Consider the following 23621-nt stretch of genomic DNA (forward strand, 5'->3'; position numbering starts at 1 on the left):
CCCGTCCTCTCCCCCTTCCTTCAGGCTCGGATCTCCTCCTGCCTCCAGGATGTCTCTACCTGGATCTCTGCCCGCCGCCTAAAACTCAACATGTCCAAAACTGAGCTCCTTATCTTCCCTCCCAAGCCCTGTCCTCTTCCTGACTTCCCTATCACCGTGGATGGTACGACCATCCTTCATGTCTCTCAAGCACGCAACCTCAGTGTCATCTTTGACTCGGCTCTCTCGTTCACCCCATACATCCAATCCGTCACCGAGACCTGCCGGTCTCACCTTTACAATATCACCAAGATCCGCCCTTTCCTCTCCACCCGAACGGCTATTTTACTGGTACAGGCTCTCATAATATCCCGGCTGGATTATTGTGTCAGCCTTCTCTCTGATCTCCCTTCCTCCCGTCTCTCCCCGCTCCAGTCTACATTCCGCTTCCCGGCTCATCTTGCTGCAGAAACGCTCTGGGCCTGTCACTCCCCTTCTTAAAAACCTCCAGTGGCTGCCTATCAACCTCCGCACGAAACAAAAGCTGCTCACTCTAGGCTACAAGGCTCTCCATCACCTTGCCCCCTCCTACCTCTCCTCCTTTCTCTCTTTCCACTGCCCACCCCGCACGCTCCGCTCCTCTGCCGTCCACCCCCTCACCGTCCCCCGTTCTCGCCTATCCCACCATCGACCCCTGGCCCACGTCCTTCCGCTGTCCTGGAACGCCCTCCCTCCTCACCTCCACCAAACTAACTCTCTTACCTTCTTCAAAGCCCTACTGAGAGCTCACCTCCTCCAAGAGGCTGTCCCAGACTGAGCTTCCCCTTTTCCCTCTGCTCCCTCTGCTGCCTCTCTACCCCTGCCTTCACCTCCCCTCAGCTAAGCCCCCTTTTATCCCCATTTCCCTTTGCTCCTCCCCATCTCCCTTCCCCTCCCCTCAGCATTGTGCTCGTCCGCTCATTTGTATATATTTTTATTATCCTATTTATTTTGTTAATGAGATGTACATCACCTTGATTCTATTTATTGCTATTGTTTTAATGAGATGTACATCCCCTTGATTCCATTTATTGCTATTGTTTTTGTCTGTCTCCCCCGATTAGACTGTAAGCCCGTCAGTGGGCAGGGACTGTCTCTATCTGTTGCCAGTTTGTACATTCCAAGTGCTTAGTCCAGTGCTCTGCACATAGTAAGCACTCAATAAATACTATTGAATGAATGAATGAATGAACTTGGGTACTTCTGCAGAGGTTAGTGCAAACTCACTCCTAAATAAAGATTCGAATGTTTCTAACATTTGGACTTTTGCTTTTGAACAGGAGAGAGAGTGTTCAAGTGCGTATTGAGCTGCAGTCAGTTTCAAATCCAGTCCATAAGAAGGTGAGTATTTTGTTTGATGTTACTGCATAACATAATGTAAGTTTGCTTTTTCTGACCCTCGATGTCCATTTGACTGTCACAGGCCAGGTCAGTTTTTCTAAGTGAGGATTCTTTTATCCACACATTGTTCATTTGAACTTTTGGTGTTGACAGCAAGTTGCAAGTATGGGGTGCGTGAATGGTTGGATGAATGTTGGGGAACTGCTCACCCAGTTTGAAGGAAAAAAGCCCAGTACAGTATATGAAATACAGCATAAGTAAGGACTACAGTGGGGCCTCCTTTAGGAGGGAATATCTGATCCCAGTGTTTCACAAATTTCTCTTTTCAAAGAGAAGGTAAGTTCAACCCAGAAACTGGAAAAGAAGTCATAAATCAATCAGTCGATGGTACTTTTGGAGCGCTTGCTTACTATGTGCAGAGCACTGTACTAAGCACTTGGGAGAGTACAGTACAACCCCATCCCCTGCTCACAACAAGCCTTCAGTGTAGAGGAAACTTCTAAACTGAAATGACTTTAAAAATCTCTTTTAGGAGTTAGTTATCCAGCTGACTGATGATACAGATCCCTTTTTCCTGTATAACCTTGCGATATCCGAGGAGGATTTTCAGAGGTAAGTTACCGATTTAACAGAGTAATGCAGTTCTTTTTTTTGAATGGAATGCTTTAAGATCAAAATGTTAATCAGGTATGTGTATATACCGTAATTCTCCTGTGGCTCCATGTGAATGTGGAGTGGAGCAGAAGGAAAGAGCACCAGGAAGCCACTGTCACTGGTTCCCCATGTCTAGCTCCCAGGGCCGTGAGGAGCTAGGGAGTCCTGGCAGAGATGGTTAGGCAAGCATGGGGAACTTGGAGCTGCCACTGTCGACCAGTAGCCGGGCCAGTAAGGATTGACTCGGTGATCTTGCGATTCTCAGAACAACTGCGTAGCACCCAGTACTGAAGTGATGGAAGAACCTGAGGCCAATGTAGCAAGTTTAGTAGGAATAGAATTTATTAAGCACTTACTGTGCAGAGCGACGTACTAAGCACTGGGAAAGGGTACAGAGGTGGTAAATGAGGAAACCAAGCAGCCGTTGTCACTTCATTTACCTCAGTGGTTGGAGCAGGAGGGAATCTGGGAGCTTCTGCTTTTATGTAGTGCCTTGTGGTGGGTGAAGGAGCCCAGGGATCGCAATATCTAGCCCAGAACATAAAAAATGCATAAAAAAATTATAAAAAGCAGTGCAGTCAGAGGTCTTTCAGATACCGCCTGTACCCCTGACCATGCTTGTATGAAACATTAAGCTCCTCTAAATACTTCACAAACTTGAAGATATACATGTGGAAAAAGAACATAAAAATGCGGTGAGAAAAATACACAAATAGGCATAGCATACCGCAGATTCACCCACAGGGATCCCCGCACACCCAACACACATGAGGGGAAGTGTTCATAAAGGAATCATATAAGCACTATATGGACATCACACATTGTGATACAGGAAATGACGGGGAAAGGAGAAAGAGGACACAAGGAAAGAGAGATTGGAAGACTAGAGAATACCCCAGAAGAGAAGATAGAGCAGAAGACAAAGTAACATATAAGTAGGGAATTAGAATACACAAACTCAGTTGATGCTGAATAGGTCTCAGTTAGTGGTGATACTATTTCGTTTGGAAGTAAAAATTTTGAAGAGGGGTTTTCCATGTAATTGAGAAACTAGAATCTTTACAATTTGGTTTAAGATACCGGGCAAAAACGGTTATAGAATTTCAGCGTTAGGTTAAAGTCAGAGAAAGCAAAGTTAATTATGTTAATCTTGTTTTGAGTTGTAAGACTCGCAGTGCCATCAGAATATTGTAGAAGACTTATACTGTCAAAAATGTTTATTTTTCCAATTCCTGTCCTGCTACACAGTTTGAAATTCCAGCAGGATCTTCTGGTAGACTTCTCAGCTTTCCCACAGAAGTTTATAGATTTACTTCAGCAATGTACTCAGGAGCAAGGCAAAGAAATCCCAAGGTAAGCCACAAGTGAACACCAAAGAAGCGCATAAAATTCTTTGAAAATCAGGTTTCTTGTAGCAGCTGAAGATTTCCAATGTAGATTGAGGACCTCTGACTATTTTTGTTTTGAAATAGAACTCAATTTAATCTAAAGTTCTAAATTCAAAGAGTTAAAATTTAATTCTGTATCCCATCCTTGCAACATTTGAATTAAATAATTTAGGTTGTCTGATATATTTCATGAGTCAAATCTGTGAAATGTGGTTTTGAAACCCGGACTGTGTGAATTCAAAAAGGGATGAATTTTTCCCGGGGAAGAAAGGAAATCATTTGAAGTAATATTCATTGGCTTCCTAAGAAGACAGGAGCTAATTTTCTTTTTAAAGAAATCTTGTTTTGTTTGCACTCCTTGAAAACTTTTTAGAAAACAAGTTTGTACTCGACAGAAATTCTTGTATAAACTAAAATTCCCAAAGGTTACTGACCTGTGATTTAAAAAATAAAGTAAAAAAAGTGCAAAGAATTTTCAACCAGATGAAAAGGCAAATTAAATTTGGGACTTTTCAATTTAGTTTGTTGAAATCCTATTGATATGCCTAGGCAATGAATCAGTCACATTCATTGAGCACTTACTGTGTGCAGGGCACTGTACTAAGCACTTGGGAGAGTACAATATAGTAGCAATAGAATATAACAGAGTTGGTTGCCAATACATCCCCTGCCCACAGCGAGCTTAGAATATGGAAGGGGAGTTGGACATTAATATAAATAAATTCCAGATATGGACTTAAGTGCTGTGGGGCTGAGGGAGGGGTGAAAAAGGGAGCAAATCAGGGTGATGTAGAAAGGAGTGAGAAAAGAGGAAATGAGGTGCTTAGTCAGGGAAGGTCTCTTGGAGGAAATGTGCCTTCAGTAAGACTTTGAAGGAAGGGAGAATAATTGTCTAATTTGAAGAGAGGGCAGGGGGGACATAACAGGCCAGAGGCAGGACGTCGGCGAGATAGATGAGATGGAGGTATGGTGAAAAGGTCAGTGTTAGAGGAGTGAAATGTGTGCACTGGGTTGTAATGAGAGCAGCAAGGTAATTGAGTGCTTTGAAGCGTACGGGAAGGAGCTTCTGTTTGGTGCTGAGTTGGATGGATAACCACTGGAGGTTATTGAGAAGTGGGGAAATATGAACTGAGCCTTATGATAGAAAAATGATCTGGGCAGCAAAGTGAAATGTGGACTGGACTAGGGAGAGACAGGAAGCAGGGAGGTCAGCAGGACTGATCAGGGGTAGAGAGGCAGCAGAGGGAAAAGGGGAAGCTCAGTCTGGGATGGCCTCTTGGAGGAGGTGAGCTCTCTCTTCCTTTCTTCAAAGCCCTACTGAGTTAGTTTGGTGGAGGTGAGGAGGGAGGGCGTTCCAGGACAGTGGGAGGACGTGGGCGAGGAAGCTGTGAGAGTGAATGAGTTCTCCAAGGGAATGCATGTTGGTGGAGAATAGAAAGACCCGGAATTGAACCTTGAGGTACTCCCTCGGTAAGGGAAGGGAGGTAGAGGAGGAGCCCGCGAAAGAGACTGAGCGGCCAGAGAAATAGGAGGAGAACTAGGAAGGTATTGTGTCATTGAGGCCAAGCTGGGATAATATTTCGAGGAGAAAGGGGGTGGTCGATAGTGTCAGAGGCAGCTGAGAGGTTGAGGAGGATTAGGATGGAGTAGAGGCCGTTGGATTTAGCAAGAAGATCATTTGTGACCTTCGGGAGGGTGGTTTCTGGGGAGTGAAGGGGAGAGGAGCCAGATTGGAGGAGGTAAAGGAGAGACCACTTAGCTTATATAGAAGACTTTGATTATGTTTCTTCAAATTCTGAAATCAAATTCAAGATTATCTGATCACTGTCAAATATTATATTCAATTCCAGATAGCAATAGAGTAAAAATAGATTGACCTTCATTTCCCTCTTTCTCCTCCTCCCTGCTTTCTTCACCCCTCAGCTTTTCCTCCTTTGCTCACAAGTATACAAGGATATAAAACTGGCCTACTTACCCTCCCCAGTTTGCCTCCAATCTGACTTTCAGAAATTCTCCAAGTTGTAGTTGTACAAGTTGTATAGTTCTACAAGTCGAAGGGCCTTTTATTACCTGGAGGCAGGAGCAGATATGGGGCCAGTCAATCAACTGCAAAGCAGCTAACTTCACCACAGTTCAAATTGCCCTAACGCCCCAAAATGCCCCTAGTCCAACTCTCCAAAGGCAGTGAGTATCCCTAGTACCATCACACTTCATTCATTCAGTCATATTTATTGAGTGCCTACTGTGTGCAGAGCACTGTAGTAAGCGCTTGGGAGAGTACAATACAACAGTAAACAGACACATCTCCTGCTCATAATGGGATTACAGTCTACAGAGGGAGGCAGACATTAATATAAATAAATTACAGATATGGGCATAAGTGCTGTGGGGTTGGGAGGGGGTGATGAATGAAGGGAGCAAGTCGGTGATGCAGAAGGGAGAGGGAGAAGAGGAAAGGAGGGCTAAGTCAGGGACAGCCTCTTAGAGGAGATGTGAAAGGGGAGAGAGTAATTGTTTTAGGATTTGAGGAGGGAGGGCAGAGGGTCAGTGGTGAGATAAACGAGATCTCAGTGAGAAGGTTAGCATTAGAGGGCCGAAGTATGCGGCCTGGGTTGTACTTGGAAAGTAGTGAGGAGTGGTAGGATTGAGTACTTTAAACCCAATGGTGAGGAGTTTTTATTTGATGCGGAGGTGGATGGACAACCATTGGAGTTTCTTGAGGAGTGGGGAAACATGGCCTGAACGTTTTTGTAGAAAAATGATCCAGGCAGCAGACTGACATATGGACTGGAGTGGGGGACAGGCAGGAGGCTGTGCGGTCAACAAGGAGGCTGACACAGTAATCGAGATGAGGTAGGATAAGCGATTGGATTAATGTGGTAGCAGTTTGGAGAGGAAAGGATGGATTTTAACAATTTTGTGGAGATGGAATCGACAGGATTTGGTGGTGGATTGAATGAGAGAGAGGAGTCAAGGATAACACCAAGATAATGAGCTTGTGAGACAGGAAGGATGCCAGCCTCGTTACTCTGCTAATTCTCTGGTTTAAGCGTATTACAATTTTACATTTCTTTTAAAGGTTTTTGCTGCAATTAGTTTCTCCAGCAACCATATTGGAACACTCCCCAGCATCTCTAAATGTGGTTCAGACCAACCAGTTTAAGTATCTAACTCACCTTTCACTAAAACTCCTACCGGGAAATGATGTGGAAGTAAAGAAATTTTTAGCAGGTTCTTTGAAATGTATGAAGGTAAGATTCAGATTAATATTATTTTTCGCCCAGTTGAAAATGCTAATTACAAAATGCCTGAGGAATAATATTTTGAGGGCTGTTAGGTCCTTTTAATTTTAATTTACTTCCGTATGCAGAGTAAACATTAGGATGGAGCACAGGGTGGGAGTCAAGCGACCTGGGTTCTAATGCCAGCTCTGTTACTTATCAACTGTGTGGCCTTGGGTGAACCATTTTGTCTTTGTGCCTCAGTTTCCTCATCTATAAAAATAGGGATTAAATTCATTTTTTCCTCCCTTTTAGACTGAACCCTGAGTGGGACAGGTCCGATCTGATTTTCCTGCTTCTCCCCGAGTAATTTACACAATCCTTGGGCACAGTCCTTAAAAAAGGTTATATAGACACCCCATAGCAATGGGAAAAGTTCACTTAAAATGTGGGTGCAGTACAAATATCTTTCTCATGGAGTACATTTACACATATTATGTGTAGTTAGTTGGGATCTGTTCCAGACCCAGCCTTGCTGTGACAGCTGAGAACTTTCAGGTAGGGACGGACTGCACCGTGAAGCCATCTTCATCTTTTCCCTCTCGCATCCTACCCTACTCTCCGTACTCCACTTTGTTCTTTTTCTTTTTTTAAACTCACCATCATGATTGCTGCAAGTACAGCTGTCACCTGCCAGTCCTCGCCAAAAGCCACTGGGTTGGAGACAGGAAGGCTGGGGGGGGATGGAGGTAACTCCCTTGGTGAACTCATTCGTTCCCATGGCTTCAACTATCATCTCTATGCAGATGACACACAAATCTACAGCTCCTCCCCTGTTCTCTCCCCCTCCCTTCAGGCTCGTATCTCCTCCTGCCTCCAAGATGTCTCCACCTGGATGTCTGCCCGCCACCTAAAACTCAGCATGTCCAAAACTGAGCTCCTTATCTTCCTTCCCAAGCCGTGTCCTCTTCCTGACTTCCCTATCACTGTGGATGGTACAACCATCCTTCCTGTCTCTCAAGCCCGCAACCTTGGTGTCATCCTTGACTCGGCTCTCTCATTCACCCCACACATCCAATCTGTCACCAAGGCCTGCCGGTCTCACCTTTATAGTATCGCCAAGATCTGCCGTTTCCTCTCCATCCAAATGGCTATCTTACTGGTACAGGCTCTCATAATGTCCCAGCTGGATTACTGTGTCAGCCTCCTCTCTGATCTCCCTTCCTCCTGTCTCTCCCTGCTCCAGTCTATTCTGCATTCTGCCCGGATCATCTTCCCGCAAAAACGCTCTGGGCCTGTCACTCCCCTCCTTAAAAACCTCCAGTGGTTGCCTGTCAACCTCCGCATGAAGCAAAAACTTCTCACTCTAGGTTTCAAGGCTCTCCAACACCTTGCCCCCTCCTACCTCTCCTTTGTATATATTTTTATTACCCTATTCATTTTGTTAATGAGATGTACATCCCCTTGATTCTATTTATTGCTATTGTTTTTTTCTCTGTCTCCCCCGATTAGACTGTAAGCCCATTAATGGGCAGGGATTGTCTCTTATCTGTTGCCGAATTGTCCATTTCAAGCGCTTAGTACAGTGCTCTGCACATAGTAGGCACTCAATAAATACTATTGAATGATTGAATAACTGGCAGCAGGGGCTTGGGCCCATTCTATACCCCAGCCCATCTCTATCCCCATTCGAATAATAATGATCAGCATGGTATTTGTTAAGCCCTTACTATGTGACAATCACTGTAATAATAGTAATGATGATGGTATTTAAGCGCTTACTATGTGCCAAGCACTGTTCTGAGTGCTGGCGCTGGGATAGATACATGATAAACAGGTCCCATATGGAGCTTGCAGTCAAAGTAGGAGGGAGAACATGTACTGAATACTCGTTTTGCAGATGAGGGAACTGAAGCACAGAGAAGCTGAGTGATGTGCCCAGTCTCACACAGCAGACAAGTGGCAAAGCTGGGATTAGAACCCAAAGCTGGGATTAGAACCCAGGTCCTCTGACTCCCTGGCCCATGCCCTTTCCACTAGGCCCCGCTGTTTCTCGGGTTCTAAGTGTGACTAGCGGCCGTCGTTATGGTTGGTTTACAAAAAGAAAAAAAGTACTGGTGCAAGAGGGAGGATTGGAGAGTGGCTGGATGAGTTCAGGGTGCGGAAAGAGAGACAGAAGTTTACTGGAAAAGGGAGGTCGGGGAAGGTACAGGACAACTGGAAGATGAGGTGGGAAGAAATTGGTTTACTTGGAATGATGGGATATATTGTCAGGGCTGGGCAAATGGATATTCAGAGAAATCAGCAAGTAGAAGGATGTGGTCTTTCTCCAGATTGTACGTATTGTGGAATGGCTAAAGTAAAGGAGATGGGAGATCTCCTCCCTCCTCGCAAGTGCCACCCCCTCCACCTGCGCCTCGGACCCCATTCCCTCTCACCTTCTTAAAACCATCGCCCCTGCCTCCTCCCTTCCTTAACTTCTATTTTTAACCACTCAATCTCCAAGGGCTCCTTCCCCTCTGCCTTCAAACATGCCCACGTCTCCCCCATCCTAAAAAAACCCGCTCTTGACCCCACTTCCCCCTCCAGTTATCGTCCTATCTCCCTACTACCCTTCCTTTCCAAAATCCTAGAATGAGTCGTCTACAATCGATGCCTAGAATTCCTTAACTCCCATTCTCTCCTAGACCCCCTCCAATCTGGCTTCCGTCCCCTCCACTCTACCGAGACTGCTCTCTCTAAGGTCACCCATGACCTCCTTCTTGCCAAATCCAATGGCTCCTACTCCATTCTGATCCTCCTTGACCTCTCTGCTGCCTTTGACACTGTCGACCATCCCCTCCTCCTCCATACCTTATCTCACCTTGGCTTCACAGACTCCGTCCTCTCCCGGTTCTCCTCTTACCTCTCTGGCCGATCATTCTCGGTCTCCTACGCTGGAGCCTCCTCCCCCTCCCATCCTTTAACTGTTGGAGTTCCTCAAGGGTCAGTTCTTGGCCCTCTTCTGTTCTCCATTTACACTCACTCCCTCGGTGAACTCATCCGCTCTCACGGCTTTGACTACCATCTCTACGCAGATGACACGCAGATCTACATCTCCGCCCCTGTCCTCTCCCCCTCCCTTCAGGCTCGCATCTCCTCCTGCCTCCGGGACGTCTCCACCTGGATGTCGGCCCGCCACCTAAAACTCAACATGAGCAAGACTGAGCTCCTCATCTTCCCTCCCAAACCCGGTCCGCTCCCAGACTTCTCTATCCCCGTGGATGGCACGACCATCCTTCCCGTCCCGCAGGCCCGCAATCTCGGTGTCATCCTTGACTCGTCCCTCTTGTTCACCCCACACATCCTATCCGTTACCAAGACCTGCCGGTTTCACCTCTACAATATCGCCAAGATCCGCCCTTTCCTCTCCACCCAGACGGCTACCTTACTATTACGGGCTCTCGTTATATCCCGGCTAGACTACTGTGTCAGCCTTCTCTCTGACCTCCCTTCCTCCTCTCTCGCCCCGCTCCGGTCTATTCTTCACTCCGCTGCCCGGCTCATCTTCCTGCAGAAACGATCTGGGCATGTCACTCCCCTTCTTAAACAACTCCAGTGGTTGCCTATCGACCTCCGCTCCAAACAAAAACTCCTCACTCTAGGCTTCAAGGCTCTCCATCACCTTGCCCCTTCCTACCTCTCCTCCCTTCTCTCTTTCTACCGCCCACCCCGCACGCTCCGCTCCTCTGCCGCCCACCTCCTCACCGTCCCTCGGTCTCGCCTATCCCGCCGTCGACCCCTGGGTCACGTCCTCCCGCGGTCCCGGAACGCCCTCCCTCCTCACCTCCGCTAAACTGATTCTCTTTCCCTCTTCGAAACCTTACTTAAAAATCACCTCCTCCAAGAGGCGTTCCCAGACTGAGCTCCTCTTCCCCCTCTACTCCCTCTGCCACCTCCCCTTTACGTCTCCGCAGCTAAAGCCTCATTTTCCCCTTTTCCCTCTGCTCCTCCACCTCTCCCTTCCCATCCCCACGGCACTGTACTTGTCCGCTCAACTGTATATATTTTCGTTACCCTATTTATTTTGTTAATGAATTGTACATCGCCTCGATTCTATTTAGTTGCCATTGTTTTTACGAGATGTTCTTCCCCTTGACGCTGTTTAGTGCCATTGTTCTTGTCTGTCCGTCTCCCCCGATTAGACTGTAAGCCCGTCAAACGGCAGGGACTGTCTCTATCTGTTGCCGACTTGTTCATCCCAAGCGCTTAGTACAGTGCTCTGCACATAGTAAGCGCTCAATAAATACTATTGAATAAAGTAACCCAAGTCAGTATCCCTCTAGAAAATCTGAGTCGCCAGTATTAGTTGGTTGCCAGAGCTGGCCTGTTGGACCATATAAAATTGCAAACTGGATGCCATCTTTATTTTTATAGGAAGAAAAATTATTATTGGAGCAAACACTTAAGAAAACTGAAGAGGACCTGTCCAGACAGTTAAACTATACCCAGCAGGTAGTCAAAGGTTCCATGTTTTCCTTTTTTTTTTTCTTTAAATAATTTCCTGGTAAAGGGCATATCCCCAACTTTAAAATATAGTTCTGAAAGGGTTTTCTAAATGACTACATTTTCTTAGTTCCTAAATCTTCGAAGGTGTGTATAGCTATAGTATCGTCTATTGTTTAGCAAAAATCATAATCACATTTCAGGATGCTCTTCTAATAACTGTTTATAACTACACAGGCGTTGTCAGAAAAGAGCCGGGAACTGGATAAATTGCGTAATGAATTGACAACACACACCTCATCACTGACAAGCAAGCATTCTCTGGAATTGACAAGTGAGAGGGAAAAAGCTCTCCAGGTATGAAAATAAAGAGGAATTCATGTTATTGTATTGCATTCATTTTAACTGAATTAAGAGAAGCTGTGGGAAATTCAGGCTTGTTTGTCTGCAGGTCTTGGTGTTTGAAATTATACTTGTGACCTGTTATGAAAGTAATTACTGTCAGCGGTCATGTTGAACCATGAGATGTAGTGGAAGAAATGACATTAATAAGCTGTTTTTCCTAGAAATTTTTGCATAATCCTGGTCCTGTTTTCCATTTTTTAAAGCAAGGGGATTAGTTCAACTTACGTTTTCACTCTGTCATTTCACTTCAACTCCTTTTTTTCCCCCTGCTTTGAATAATAGTCTATTCTTTTTTCTTGTTTCTTTTTTCTTGTTATTGTTCCTTTGGCTTCTTCTAGTGATAATACATATAAAGTAGAGGTTGACTAAACTCAGTACTCCTGGATTCTTCTCTCAGATGTCTTTTCCCTCTTTCTGCAACAAAAACTTCATTATCTTTTCCTTTGAGCTTCATAGGACTCCCACAAAACAGTGTGCAGATCACTGTTGTAAGCCCTAGTTCAGGATAGTAAGAATGATCCCTGCCCTCAAGGATCTTATAATCTAGCCGGGAGATAGACACAAAAAGAAATTACAGAGAGGAGGAAAATGGAGTAGTGGATGTGTGTATAACATGAGTTGGTGCTTCACTGAATCAGAGGTGTAAAATTTGTACATAAGTGCTGTGGGTAGCCAGGTAAGGACCCAAGTATTTAGGTGGTGCAGAACTGCTGCAGTGGCAATTTGGGGCTATAACCTGGGGATATTATAAACTAACTGGGGAAGGCCTCCTGGAGGAGCTGTGCTTTCAAGAGGGCTTTGAAAGATGTGAAGAGCTGTGGTCTGGCAGATTTGAAGGGAAAGAGAATTCCAGGGAGGGGTAGGATGTGAATAAGAGGTTGGTGGTGGGAGAGATGTGAACGAGACACCGTAGTAGGTAAGCTTGAGAGGAATGGAAAGTGTGAGCTGAGGGTAGTGGGAGAGAGAACTGATGAGCAGGAGGAAGATAATAGTCTGGAGTTTCTGCTTGATGTGGAGTAGAATGGGTAACCAGGGGAGGGTTTTGAGGACTGAGGAGGTGTGTGCAGAATGATAATTTAGAAAAGAGATCTGGGCAAGCAGAGACAAGTGACTCTTGTCCAGGTGGGAATTGACTGCACGAAGTAAGCATTCAGTAAATACCATTGATTGATTGACCGATTTGAAGGATAGGATTGGTAGGGGAATAAGAAGTTTGTTTTAAACATAGATAATAATATTTGTTAAGCACTTACTATGCGCCAAACACTGTTCTAAGCGCTGGGGTAGATACAAGGTAATCAAATTGGACACGGTCCCTATCCCAAATGGGGCTCACAGTCTCAATCCCCATTTTACAGATGAGGGAACTGAGGCACAGAGAAGTTAAGTGACTTGCCCAAGGTCACACAACAGACAAGTGACAGAGTCGGATAGTGGGGTGACCAAACTGTGGACTGGGGCCAGGGAGGGCCCAGCCCCTGTCTTGGCTGGCTCTTGATCTGGCTCTTGGCCACATTACATTTTTGGTTTGCTGTTCTGCCGTCATCCATGTAGAGAGATGTTCTGAAGACAGGAGGAAATGTGAAATGACCTAGAAGGTGAGAAGTCTGGGGTAGCAAGATAGATTTGCTGTTATCTGCACAGAGGTGGTAATTGAAGCCATGGGAGTGATTGTAAAGGGATTCAGGATGGAAATTTGAGGGATACCCATAGTTAGATGGTGAGACTTGGAGGAAGAACCAGAGAAAAAGACTGAAAAGGAGCAGCCAAGGTGGTAAGAAGAAAAATCAAAGGAGAAAGGATCAGTAAAATGTTCTTGTCTGTCCATCTCCCCCGATTAGACTGTAAGCCCGTCAAACGGCAGGGACTGTCTCTATCTGTTGCCGACTTGTTCATCCCAAGCGCTTAGTACAGTGCTCTGCACATAGTAAGCACTCAATAAATACTATTGAATGAATGAATGAATGAATGAATGAATAAAATCAAGGTTAGAAAATGTTTCCACAGAAGGGAGTGGTCCACAATGGCAAAGGCAGAGGGAGTGTTATGGAGATTTAGGATTAAGTAAAGTCTGTGAGGTCATTGGTGACCCTGGAGTAAGCCGCTTCAGTGGAGTGAAGAGGGGTAAGAGATGAAGAAGTGGAGGCATTGGGAGTGTCTGTTCTAGGAATTTGGAATAGAATGGGAGGAGGGAGATGGGTTTAAAGGTGGATGGTGCAGTGGGGTCCAGAGAAAGGTTTTTTGGTTTTTTTTGGATAAGGTAGAAGTGTTTGAAGGCAGAAGGGAAGGAGTCGTTGAGAGTGAGCAGTTGAATGAGTGTGCTGGGTTGTAGTAGTGTTGATGACCTGCCTAACTTTCTTAGCCCTTTTTCTAAAACCTCTTCTACTTTTTCCATCTACTGGTCAGGTTATCTTCCCTTGTTATTCTCCCCTTCTCGCCGGCATCATTTAAACCCTTCCTTGCTCTTATCTTGCTATGTTCATCCAAGCTCTTTTTGTTGGTTCTTGATTCTTAGTCCTGCCCTCAGTTATGGTTGATCACCTTCCCACCTCTTGCTGAAGCTAATCCTCATCTAACTTTCCTGGTGATTCTCTTTGGCGTCTCATTTTGGCACCTCCTTTGGGGGGCTGCTCTTCTTGTTTCTTCTTTGTTCTTTCTTCTTTCTTTCCATTTCCTCCAAATGGAAAGTTCTCACCTTCTTAGGCTCTTTCCTGTTTCCCAAGTCCAGAGCCTAATACTCCACTCCAGTACTTCTATTTGCCCCACAAAATTTTGACCTACTAATGTAATGAGACATTTCACTATCTGCAGGCCAATATGAGGTGTAAGTTTTGATTTTTGTGGCACTTTATCTTTTACTATTTGAACATTTACTTAGGCCCAGGCGCAGTATCAGCAGATGCTTGAACAACAGAAAAAAGAGCTGGAAAGCCTGCACCAGAGAAATGTTCTTCAGCTGCAGAGCAGACTGTCAGAGTTAGAGGTGGCCAACAAAGACCTGACGGAAAGGAGATACAAAGGCGACTCCACAGTCAGAGAACTTAAATCAAAGCTTTCTGGGTTAGAAGATGTATGGGATGATTTCATTATACTTCAGTTTAAAATATAATGTTTTTGTTTATTAAATTTTATAGGACACCGAAAGTGGAGTCTGTAAGCCCTAAGTCAGTCTTATTGATTGAGCACTTACTGTGTGCAGAGCATTGTATTAAGCCTTTGGTAAGGTACAATATAACGGAAACATTCCCTACCCACAATAGTCCCTCCACTTCCTCTCTCCACAGGACTTGTGTACATATGTTTATACTCAGTTGCTTCCCTGTTTTAGTGCCTGTCTTCCCCACTGGATTGTGAGATCATTGTAGGTAGGGATTTTTTTATGGTATTTATTAAGCACTTACTATGTACCAGTCATTATACTAAGCTCTGGGCTAGATACAGTTTTTCCAATTGGACACTCCACGGCCCATTTGGGGCTCACAGTTTTAGTCCCCGTTTTACAGATCAGGTAACTGGGGCCCTGAGAAGTGAAGTGACTTGCCTAAGGTCACATAGCAGAAAGATGGCAAAGCTGGCATTAAGCCCCAGGTCCTTTTGACTCCCAGGCCCTTGTTCTTTCCACTTGACCATACTGTCTTAACTCAGTGACCCTCTCCCAAGTGCTTCTGGGCAAGAAATGTGATTGCTAATTCTGTTGTACTGTCCCAAGCACTTAATACAGTGCTCTATATATAGTAAGTACTCAGTAAGTACCATTGGTTGAGTCAGGGGAATGTCCGCTAAGGATGTTAATGGTGAAGGTTTCCACCCAACGGAATGCCTAGAATGTCTTGAGTGGTAGGTAGATTCAACAGGATTCCTGAAAATGGTAGCTGGCTAATGTGGTGGGACAGGGAAAGGTGCTAAATTGCAGAAGTTTGACTAGTGACACTATTTTATTTTATCTGATTTATTATGCTGGATCACAGCACCCTGATTGTCATTGATTGGTTTAGTAACATAAAAAGATACAAAATCTGCTTCCTTAACCAAACACACTTGAAAGGTGCTTCACCTGGTGGAAAAAGGGGGCCATTTCAATTCAGAAGTGTTAATTGAGCACCTGTTTGTGTGCAGAGCTATGTACTAAGCATTCGGGAGAGCACAATGAAAGTAAAATACTTACTTGGTCCTTGCCCTAAAGGAGCTTGTACTCAGATATATATGAATTTAATAGTTTTACTTTAGTACTGCTGGGAGAATTTTTGGTTATTTTTACTGTAATCTTACCCTAACTAGAAATAGTAATTGTCTTTATTGAGCATCCACTCGGGCAAGATGAGACACTGCCCACAAGTAGCTTATTCCCGAATGGGGAAGACAGACATGAAAGTATTTACAAATAGTCACCAAAAGAAATAATTGAATGTGCTAAAGAGTGCTCAAGATGGGTATAAGTGCACAGATGCTGAAAATTGCTGATGGGTGTGTGGGATTATGGGGCTGGGAACTAGAACTGTGCGTAGCTGCATGCTTTCTTTAATATTTCAAATGGGAGAAATAGTTATATGAATTCAGATTTTCCTTCATATTTAGCAAAAAAATGTAAAATGCATTAGTGGATTATGAATTATAAATACATTAGAAAGTACATAAATCCATCATTTGAATTATGTCCATTTTTTACTGTGTCATTAAACTTCATTTGTACGAATATTTCTGCCATACCATTTAGGAGTGTCAGAGAACAAAACAGGAAGTCCTTTCTTTGCGTCGAGAGAATGCTACGCTTGATGCCGAATGCCATGAAAAAGAAAAACTCATTAATCAACTTCAGACTAAAGTAGCTGTTTTGGAGCAGGAGATTAAGGATAAGGACCAGCTAGTATTGAGAACGAAAGAAGTATTTGACACAATGCAGGAACAAAAGGTTCTGATTTTTAATAGTTTTTTATTCGATTTTTCTCTGATCTGAAATGAATGAATACTGAAAATACTGAAAACCTTTTAAAAATTAGGTAGCGTTGGAAGAAAGTGCAGAGAAGAAGCAAGTGCAACTAGGAAAACTTGAGGCCACAATAAAGTCATTATCCACAGAACTCCTTAAGGTTCGTTTTAAAAAAAAGGTTTGTTTTGGAAAAACAAAATGTTTACAGTCATTCTGTGGGACCAGATTGGGTAATAAAGCTGATGTTGTTTTATAGGCAAATGAAATTATCAAGAAATTGCAAGGGGATTTGAAAACTCTAGTGGGCAAATTGAAACTAAAGAATTCAGTTACAATTCAGCAAGAAAAATTGCTCGCTGAAAAAGAGGAAAAATTGCAAAAGGAGCAGAAGGAGCTACAAGATGTTGGACAATCTCTTCGCAACAAAGAGCAAGAGGTAGTTTGTTTTAATATTTTGTTAAATGAAATTACTGGAATTAATTTAATCTGATTCTCCAGACGGTAGGGAGCACAAGTCTGAAAGCAAAGCAGAGCAGCCATAAATCTCCTTCCTCCCCACCTCCCCACCACCAACAGAGCCATCAAGAATTACATCTCCCCCGCCCCCCTCCCCCCCCCCCCAACCAAGAGTAGGAGGGGAAATGAAGAGGTGGGGTGGAGGTGCCGTTCTTCTTAGAGCCTTCCAGTCTCAGAAGCCACCTCCTCCAGCCAAGCCTGCCAAGGGGCAATTTGCCCGGCAGGCCCCTTCATATGCCCCTGGCTCTACCCCTCATGTGTGCAGTGAGCTGTTGGGAGCAGAGTGCAGTGTACAGAGGGAGGAAGGAAGAGAGGAAGGGACAACTGACAGGACTAAAGAAAAAAACCTATGTAGTCCGGTGGAAGAACAAGTAATTCCACTACTTACTACTAAAATTTAAAATTAGTCCACTTAATTGTATGAGTAATATAACTTAGGAGAAATGCAATTATTTGATTTTTTTTCTCAAAATGTTAGCTTTTTCAATTTTAATATAAATTTTGATTTTTGAGAGATTTGAGTAGCCATTTTATTTTTATTTATTTTATTCAACTTTTCCATATTTATACATCTTGACGTTAATGAACTGTTTCAGGTGTGCAAACTGCGAGAACAGTTAGAGGCTTCGGTCCAAAAACTTGAAGAAAGTAAACAGCTTTTGAAAACCAATGAAAATGGTAAGCCTGTAGAATAAGAATTCTGCAGTTCTATCGCTTATTGAGCATTTTATTTGCATTTATTTATTAATGAGTTATTAACAGTACAATTAATTTACAGTATTGACAGTCACTTCCAAAATGACCATCAATTCCACTACCCATCTTCCCTCCCAAGTCCTCTGCTCCGCCTAGCTTTCCCATCCCAGTCAACACCACCACCATCCTCCCTGTCTCTCAAGCTTCAGTCTTCTTTTATCTCTTTCAGTCCCCATATTCAATCTGTCACCAATTTCTATTGGTTCTTCCTCCACAATTTTGTCCAAATGTGTTTGTTCCTCTCATTCTAAATGATCCCCACACTGGTTCAGGTAACAGTCATATCCTGGCTTCATTACTACATCAGCCTCCTATCTCTCTTTTTCCAGATCCATACTTCACTCTGCTGCCCAGATTACTTTTCTAAGACCTCCGTCTGCACACCTCTTCCCATTCCTCAAAAACCTTGAATGATTGTCCATTCCTCTCTGCATCAAATAGAAACTCCTGATCACTGTTTCTAAGTACTCAGTCAGCTCACACTCGCTTGCTCTCTTTCTCTCTCTCTCTGTCTCCTCCCTCCTCCCCCCATTCTCCCATTCTCTTTCTCTTCCATTCTCACCTTCCACTTCAGTCCAGCTCATACTGTTGTTCCTGCCACCCTCTTGCTCACATCCACCCTCCTCCCTGGGACTCCTTCCCCCTTCCTGTCTGACAGCTCTCCCCATCTTCAAAGCCTTTCTGATTTCTTATGGCTCCCCGGAACATTTTCCAGTTCATTTCCATCCTCCCGCTTTATATTCTCTAACTTCCACTTTCATACCACTTAGGTGCTCAGAATCCCCATAGCACCCATGTGGCATATCTTCGATAATCTGTTACTTCCTCCTTTCCGGAATTTAATGTCTGGAGGGAAAGGGTTTACTAGTTCTGTTATACCTCGTCAGGTGCCAAATAAATACTGCACGCAGGCACTCAAAGTACTATTGATTGCCTATCCTACTACGCTCTGCTCAGATAATTGTGCGGTTATTTTTATAGCTTAATATTGTCAGTATTAGACATCCTGGTGTGTGCATAGTTGTCACTCTGCTTGCTTCGGCTCCCTCTGCCCTTGGACCCTCTTACTCAAGGCCTGGCTCTCCCTTAATGGCTCGAACAGTCAAGGCCTGCCCCTTCCTGACTCCCTTTGCTCCTTCTTTCCTGCTCTTCTTCTGTTCCCTCCCTCCTGCCCCAACTTCAGTTCCCACTCCTGCTCCCTCCTAAGACCCTGTCCTCTCTGCCAGGGGTCATTTGGATTCAGCTGTCCCCATCTCCTTCCCTTCCTTTTCTCCTTTCCTCTTTTACTCCTTCCTCTCTCACAAGGAAAGAAATATGTAGTCTTCACCACTAGGATGCAATGGCTTCTATTTTGAATAGGTCAAGATTTCCTCACAGGAATTGGTTTCTTAGTTAATCAGCATCATCAATGGTATTTGAGTGCTTACTATGTGCCTAGCACTATACTAAATGCTTGGGCGACTACACTACAACAAATTTAGGACCATGCTTGGCACATAGTAAGCGCTTAACAAATACCATCATCATTATTATTATTTAGTAGACATCTTTTGCACTGTTTGGTTTAATTTTATTAGCTAATTTTCAATTATTGCACTAGGTTTTTACCCTGTTCTCTAAGAGATGCATTTATATCTCATTTTTTCCTTCCTCCAGAGATAATCTAAGGCTTCTTCTTCACTATCTAATAAAATAATAAGGGCATTTGTCAAGCTCTTGGTATGTGCTAAGTGCTGGGATAGGTATTAATGCCAGTCTACTCATTCAATCTCTCACTCTCATCTCTCTCACCGTCAGCACCTTGCTCACACCCTCCTTCCTGCTTGGAACTCACTCCCTCTTCTTATCTGACAGGCTACCACCACTCTCCCCATTCTCCAAGGCCTGTTGAAATCATATTTTCTCCAGGAAGCCTTCCTGATTTATCATTCCTCTTCCCACTCTGGTTTGGTTCCCATCTGCATCCCCTATGCACTTGGATCCACACCTTCGAAGTACGTAGGAACTTACCCCACCTCCACGGAACTTATGTACACATCCTTATTCTCTGTGGCTTCCCCTCCAGAAATTTATTTTACCTGTCTCCCCTGCCATATTGTAAACTCCTTAGGGGCAGGATTATGTCTACTTCCTGTAATGTACTCTGCAAATATACACAGTTAAGCACTCAATAAATACCATTGATTGATGCTGGATAATGAGTTCAGACCAGTCCCTGGGCCACACAGGTTTCACAACCTTTATTCTCTCCCATTTTACAGAATAATAATAATGATGATGGTATTAATAATAATGGTGGTGTTTAAGTGCTTACTATGTGCAAAGCACTGTTCTAAGCACTTGGGGTCTACAAAGTGATCAGGTTGTCCCACGTGGGGCTCATGGTTTTAATCCCCATTTTACAGATGAGGTAACTGAGGCACAAAGAAGTTAAGTGACTTGCCCAAAGTCACACAACTGGCAAGCGGCAGAGCCAAGATTAGAACCCATGATCTCTGACTCCCAACCCCAGGTTCTTTCCACTGAGCCACGCTGCTTCTCTTGTGCCAAACACTGTTGTAAATGCTGGGATAGATACAAGGTTATCAGGTTGGATGCAGCCCCCTTCCCACAGTCGTAGTCTCAATCCACAGTCGCAGTCTGGTTTCCAGATGAGGTAACCGAGACCCAAAGAAGTGAAGTAATTTGCCCAAGATCACATAGCAGACAAGTGGCGGAGCTGGGTTTAGAATCCAGGTCCTTCGGACTCCCGGGCCCGTGCTCTATCCACTAGGTCATGCTGTTTCTCTAAGCAGAAGACCGTAGATAGAGGTTATTTGCCCATGATTACTAGTGGCAGAACTGGTACTTGAACCTGGGTCTCCTGACTCCTACTCCAGTGGTCAACTGAGCCATACCACCTCTCCCCTGATAATCTTCAGTTTGTTTGACTTCTGACTAGTTTTACTAGTCAGCTTCAATTAGATGAACGATGATAGCCCATGGGCTTTTAGGCTCTAAGTGGAAAACAGAACTGCAGCATGTGAGATATTCTTGTTTCTCATAAGAAACAAGATAGGTATATATTTCCTGAATACAATGGCATTGGTTTATTAAAGTTTCATCTTTTTCTTATTATTACAGTATTTGTTAGGCACTTACTATGTGCCAGGCACTATACTAAGCACTGGGGTAAATGCAAATAAATCGGGTTGGACATAGTCCCTGTCCTACATGAGGCCCACAGTCTCGATCGCCATTTTACAGATGAGGTAACTGAGCCCAGTGAAGTGACTTATCCAGGGTCACACAGCATGCAGGTGGCGGGGCTGGGATTATAATCCAGGTCCTTCTGACTCCCAGGCCCGTGCTTTATACACTATGCCATGCTGTTTTTAGATTCCTTTAAAGACTGCCTTATCCCTTTAGGGAGTCTTTCTGGTTCATTCAGGGGTCAAGTGAGCACCAATTCACCTGAAGGCTCTAGACTGTAAGCTCATAGTGGACAGGAAATGTCTGCTAATTCTACTGTACTCTTCCAAGCACTTAGTACAGTGCTCTGCACATAGAAAGGGCTCAATCAGTGCAATTGATTGATTGATTGACTGGCTAATGTTTGAGCCCTGCATAGAATATTTCTTTTTTTTCCCTCCTATACGAATGATCTTTTAAAAGTCATTTTAGGAATAAAGAAAAAAGCAGGGGATGGAGACCAGATATACTTTAATTTTTTTTTCACATTTCTTTTTCAATGGAGTAATTACATGGCTAAACAAGCAACTGAATGAAAGCCAGTTAACAAGAAAGCAAGAAATATTGGGTCTCTCTACCACTCCATCTGCACATATCAGCAATAACTCAATCAGAAGCGGAATTTCACCTAATCACAATGTGGTAAGTTTCCAGTCAATAGCTTAGTCCCCTTATCCATAATCATAAATACACAAAACTACTCAACAGCAAAATGTTTTTCCTTTTTTTTTGTTTGGAAATCTTTTGAGTATGCACCATGAAGCTAACATGAGTTCTTCTAGGAGACTAGGTTTCCTATATTATTCCTGAACCATAAAGGCAGGCCAGTTAGTTTGAGGGGGTCTTTTCCAATTCTTGCGTGGTAGCAGGGAGGGGGACCGGAGATTAGCTCAACTCTCTTGACTAATGTTTCATTTGGATCTGGGCAGACAAGTAGGACAACTCTAGATAAACCATTTATTTCATTCCAGAAATTTTCAGTCTGTCGTTTACGCCAGCACCCGTGGACACAATCTCACATATTCCCTTCAGCTCCCACTCGGGGACTCCAGTGATACTTAATAAAATGTTAATTCTAAGCATGCTGTCATGGAAGAATGGGTCCTTCCAGTGGGTCCCGTTGGAACAGGAAAATGCCTGTTATTCCCTGCCAAAGTGAGTTGTTCCCTTGTGTTTTTCCTGCATCCCTCCCCGCATCAGAAATTCACCACAGGGCCTCAAGGCCTAAGTGTTTTCCTGTTCTGGTTCAGCCAGAAAGGTGACTTTCAGCCAGTTGGAAAAGTAGAATGAGAACTCCTCTGTTGCCTCTCTCAAGTCTCAGCCAGCAGACCCCCAGGTTCTAGTGGCGTGATTGCTGTTTTGTCTTAAAAGATCTTTTGTGCTACCATAATCAGTTGTATTTATGGAGCACTTACTGTGCACAGAGCACTCTACTAAGCACTTGGGAGGGTACATTATAACAGTTGGTGATTACGTTCCCTGTCCACAATAAGCTTACAGTCAAGAAGGGGAGACAGACATTAATATAAATAAATTAAATTAAAGGTATGTACGTAAATGCTATGGGGCTGAGGGAAGGATGAATGAAGGGTGCAAATTCTATGGCAAGGGAGACACAGAGGGAGTGAAGAGGAGGAAATGAGGACTTAGTTGGGGAAGGCTTTTTGGAGGAGATATGCTTTTAATAAAGCTTTGAAGATTGTCGATTGTTGGATATGAAGAGGGAGGTAGTTCCAGGCCAGAGGCAGGACATGGGTGAGAGATTGGTGGTGAGATAGATGAGATCAAGGTACAATAAGGTTGGCATTAGAGGAGCGAAGTGTGTGGACTGGGTTATAGTAGGAGGGTAGCGAGGTGAGGTAGGAGAGGGCAAGGTGATTGAGTGAGGTGGTGGTGCTGTCTATAGTGTTGGAAAAGTCAGGGAGACACAGACAGGGTTTGGGTAGCAATAGGAGGAGTTCTGTTTGGACCTGGTGGGACATCCAAGTAGAGGCATCCTAAAGGCAGGGGGAAATACCAGACTGCAGAGAAGGAGAGAAGTACAATATAACGGAGTTGGTAGACATTCCTGCCCTCAATGAGCTTACAGCCTAGATGGAGATATAAGCACTAGAGCGTTTACATATCCTGGTAAGTTTCCAGTTCTCATCCCTAAAGGTCCCAAGCAAATTTGACATTCATTGACTAGGCAGAGCGATGGTTACCTTCTTTTATCCTCATATCCAGATTAAGAAATTTGATTTCCTTTTTTAACATATTTTTTTTTGTCTTTTTACCCACTAGCTTGACAACCGACTCCTGTACCCAAACTCGGGGATTGGCTATCCTGCCTCCTCTGCCTTCACCTTCCAGAATGCCTTCCCACATGCCACATCTGCCAAGACTGCTAGCCATCCAATGTCTGGACCAAAGGTAGTCCTTTCCTTTATTTCCCTTTCTTTGGATATGAGGAGGAGTTTTCTGAATGTCTTACCGAGCATCCCTTCAAACAGATTTTACTCTGTTGGTTAGAATGTATGCTGACAGGGTGGTAGGAAGAATTGTGTACGCTGTAGCACGCCCGATCACATGGTATTTGTTAGACCAGCCTTACCTGTAATTAGCACAGCCTTCCCTTCAGATTTCCTCCTAGCTAGTTCCATTCCAAACTTTGACCATTTCTTCCAGCCACCTCTGCCC

General features: G+C 44.1%; 1 protein-coding gene across 3 annotated transcripts in view; it reads left to right on the forward strand.

The window, feature by feature from the left end:
* The window catches only part of SASS6 (SAS-6 centriolar assembly protein), a 52872-nt gene that overhangs the window by 15754 nt on the left and 13497 nt on the right, over positions 1 to 23621 (forward strand). Inside the window, exons 2-14 of one of the 3 annotated variants that reach the window (XM_029062664.2) lie at positions 1299 to 1359; positions 1892 to 1971; positions 3262 to 3366; positions 6481 to 6652; positions 11039 to 11116; positions 11345 to 11464; positions 14391 to 14543; positions 16227 to 16421; positions 16510 to 16599; positions 16696 to 16875; positions 17552 to 17633; positions 21448 to 21584; positions 23226 to 23354. In XM_029062664.2, the coding sequence (XP_028918497.1) occupies positions 1299 to 1359; positions 1892 to 1971; positions 3262 to 3366; positions 6481 to 6652; positions 11039 to 11116; positions 11345 to 11464; positions 14391 to 14543; positions 16227 to 16421; positions 16510 to 16599; positions 16696 to 16875; positions 17552 to 17633; positions 21448 to 21584; positions 23226 to 23354 (1582 nt within the window). Of the gene's footprint in view, positions 1 to 1298; positions 1360 to 1891; positions 1972 to 3261; positions 3367 to 6480; positions 6653 to 11038; positions 11117 to 11344; positions 11465 to 14390; positions 14583 to 16226; positions 16422 to 16509; positions 16600 to 16695; positions 16876 to 17551; positions 17634 to 21447; positions 21585 to 23225; positions 23355 to 23621 lie in introns of all 3 variants that reach the window. The other 2 variants (XM_029062662.2, XM_029062665.2) reach the window with 2 other exon arrangements.

The sequence above is a fragment of the Ornithorhynchus anatinus genome, chromosome 4 (genome assembly GCF_004115215.2).
Source record: "Ornithorhynchus anatinus isolate Pmale09 chromosome 4, mOrnAna1.pri.v4, whole genome shotgun sequence".
Lineage (NCBI taxonomy): Eukaryota > Metazoa > Chordata > Mammalia > Monotremata > Ornithorhynchidae > Ornithorhynchus > Ornithorhynchus anatinus.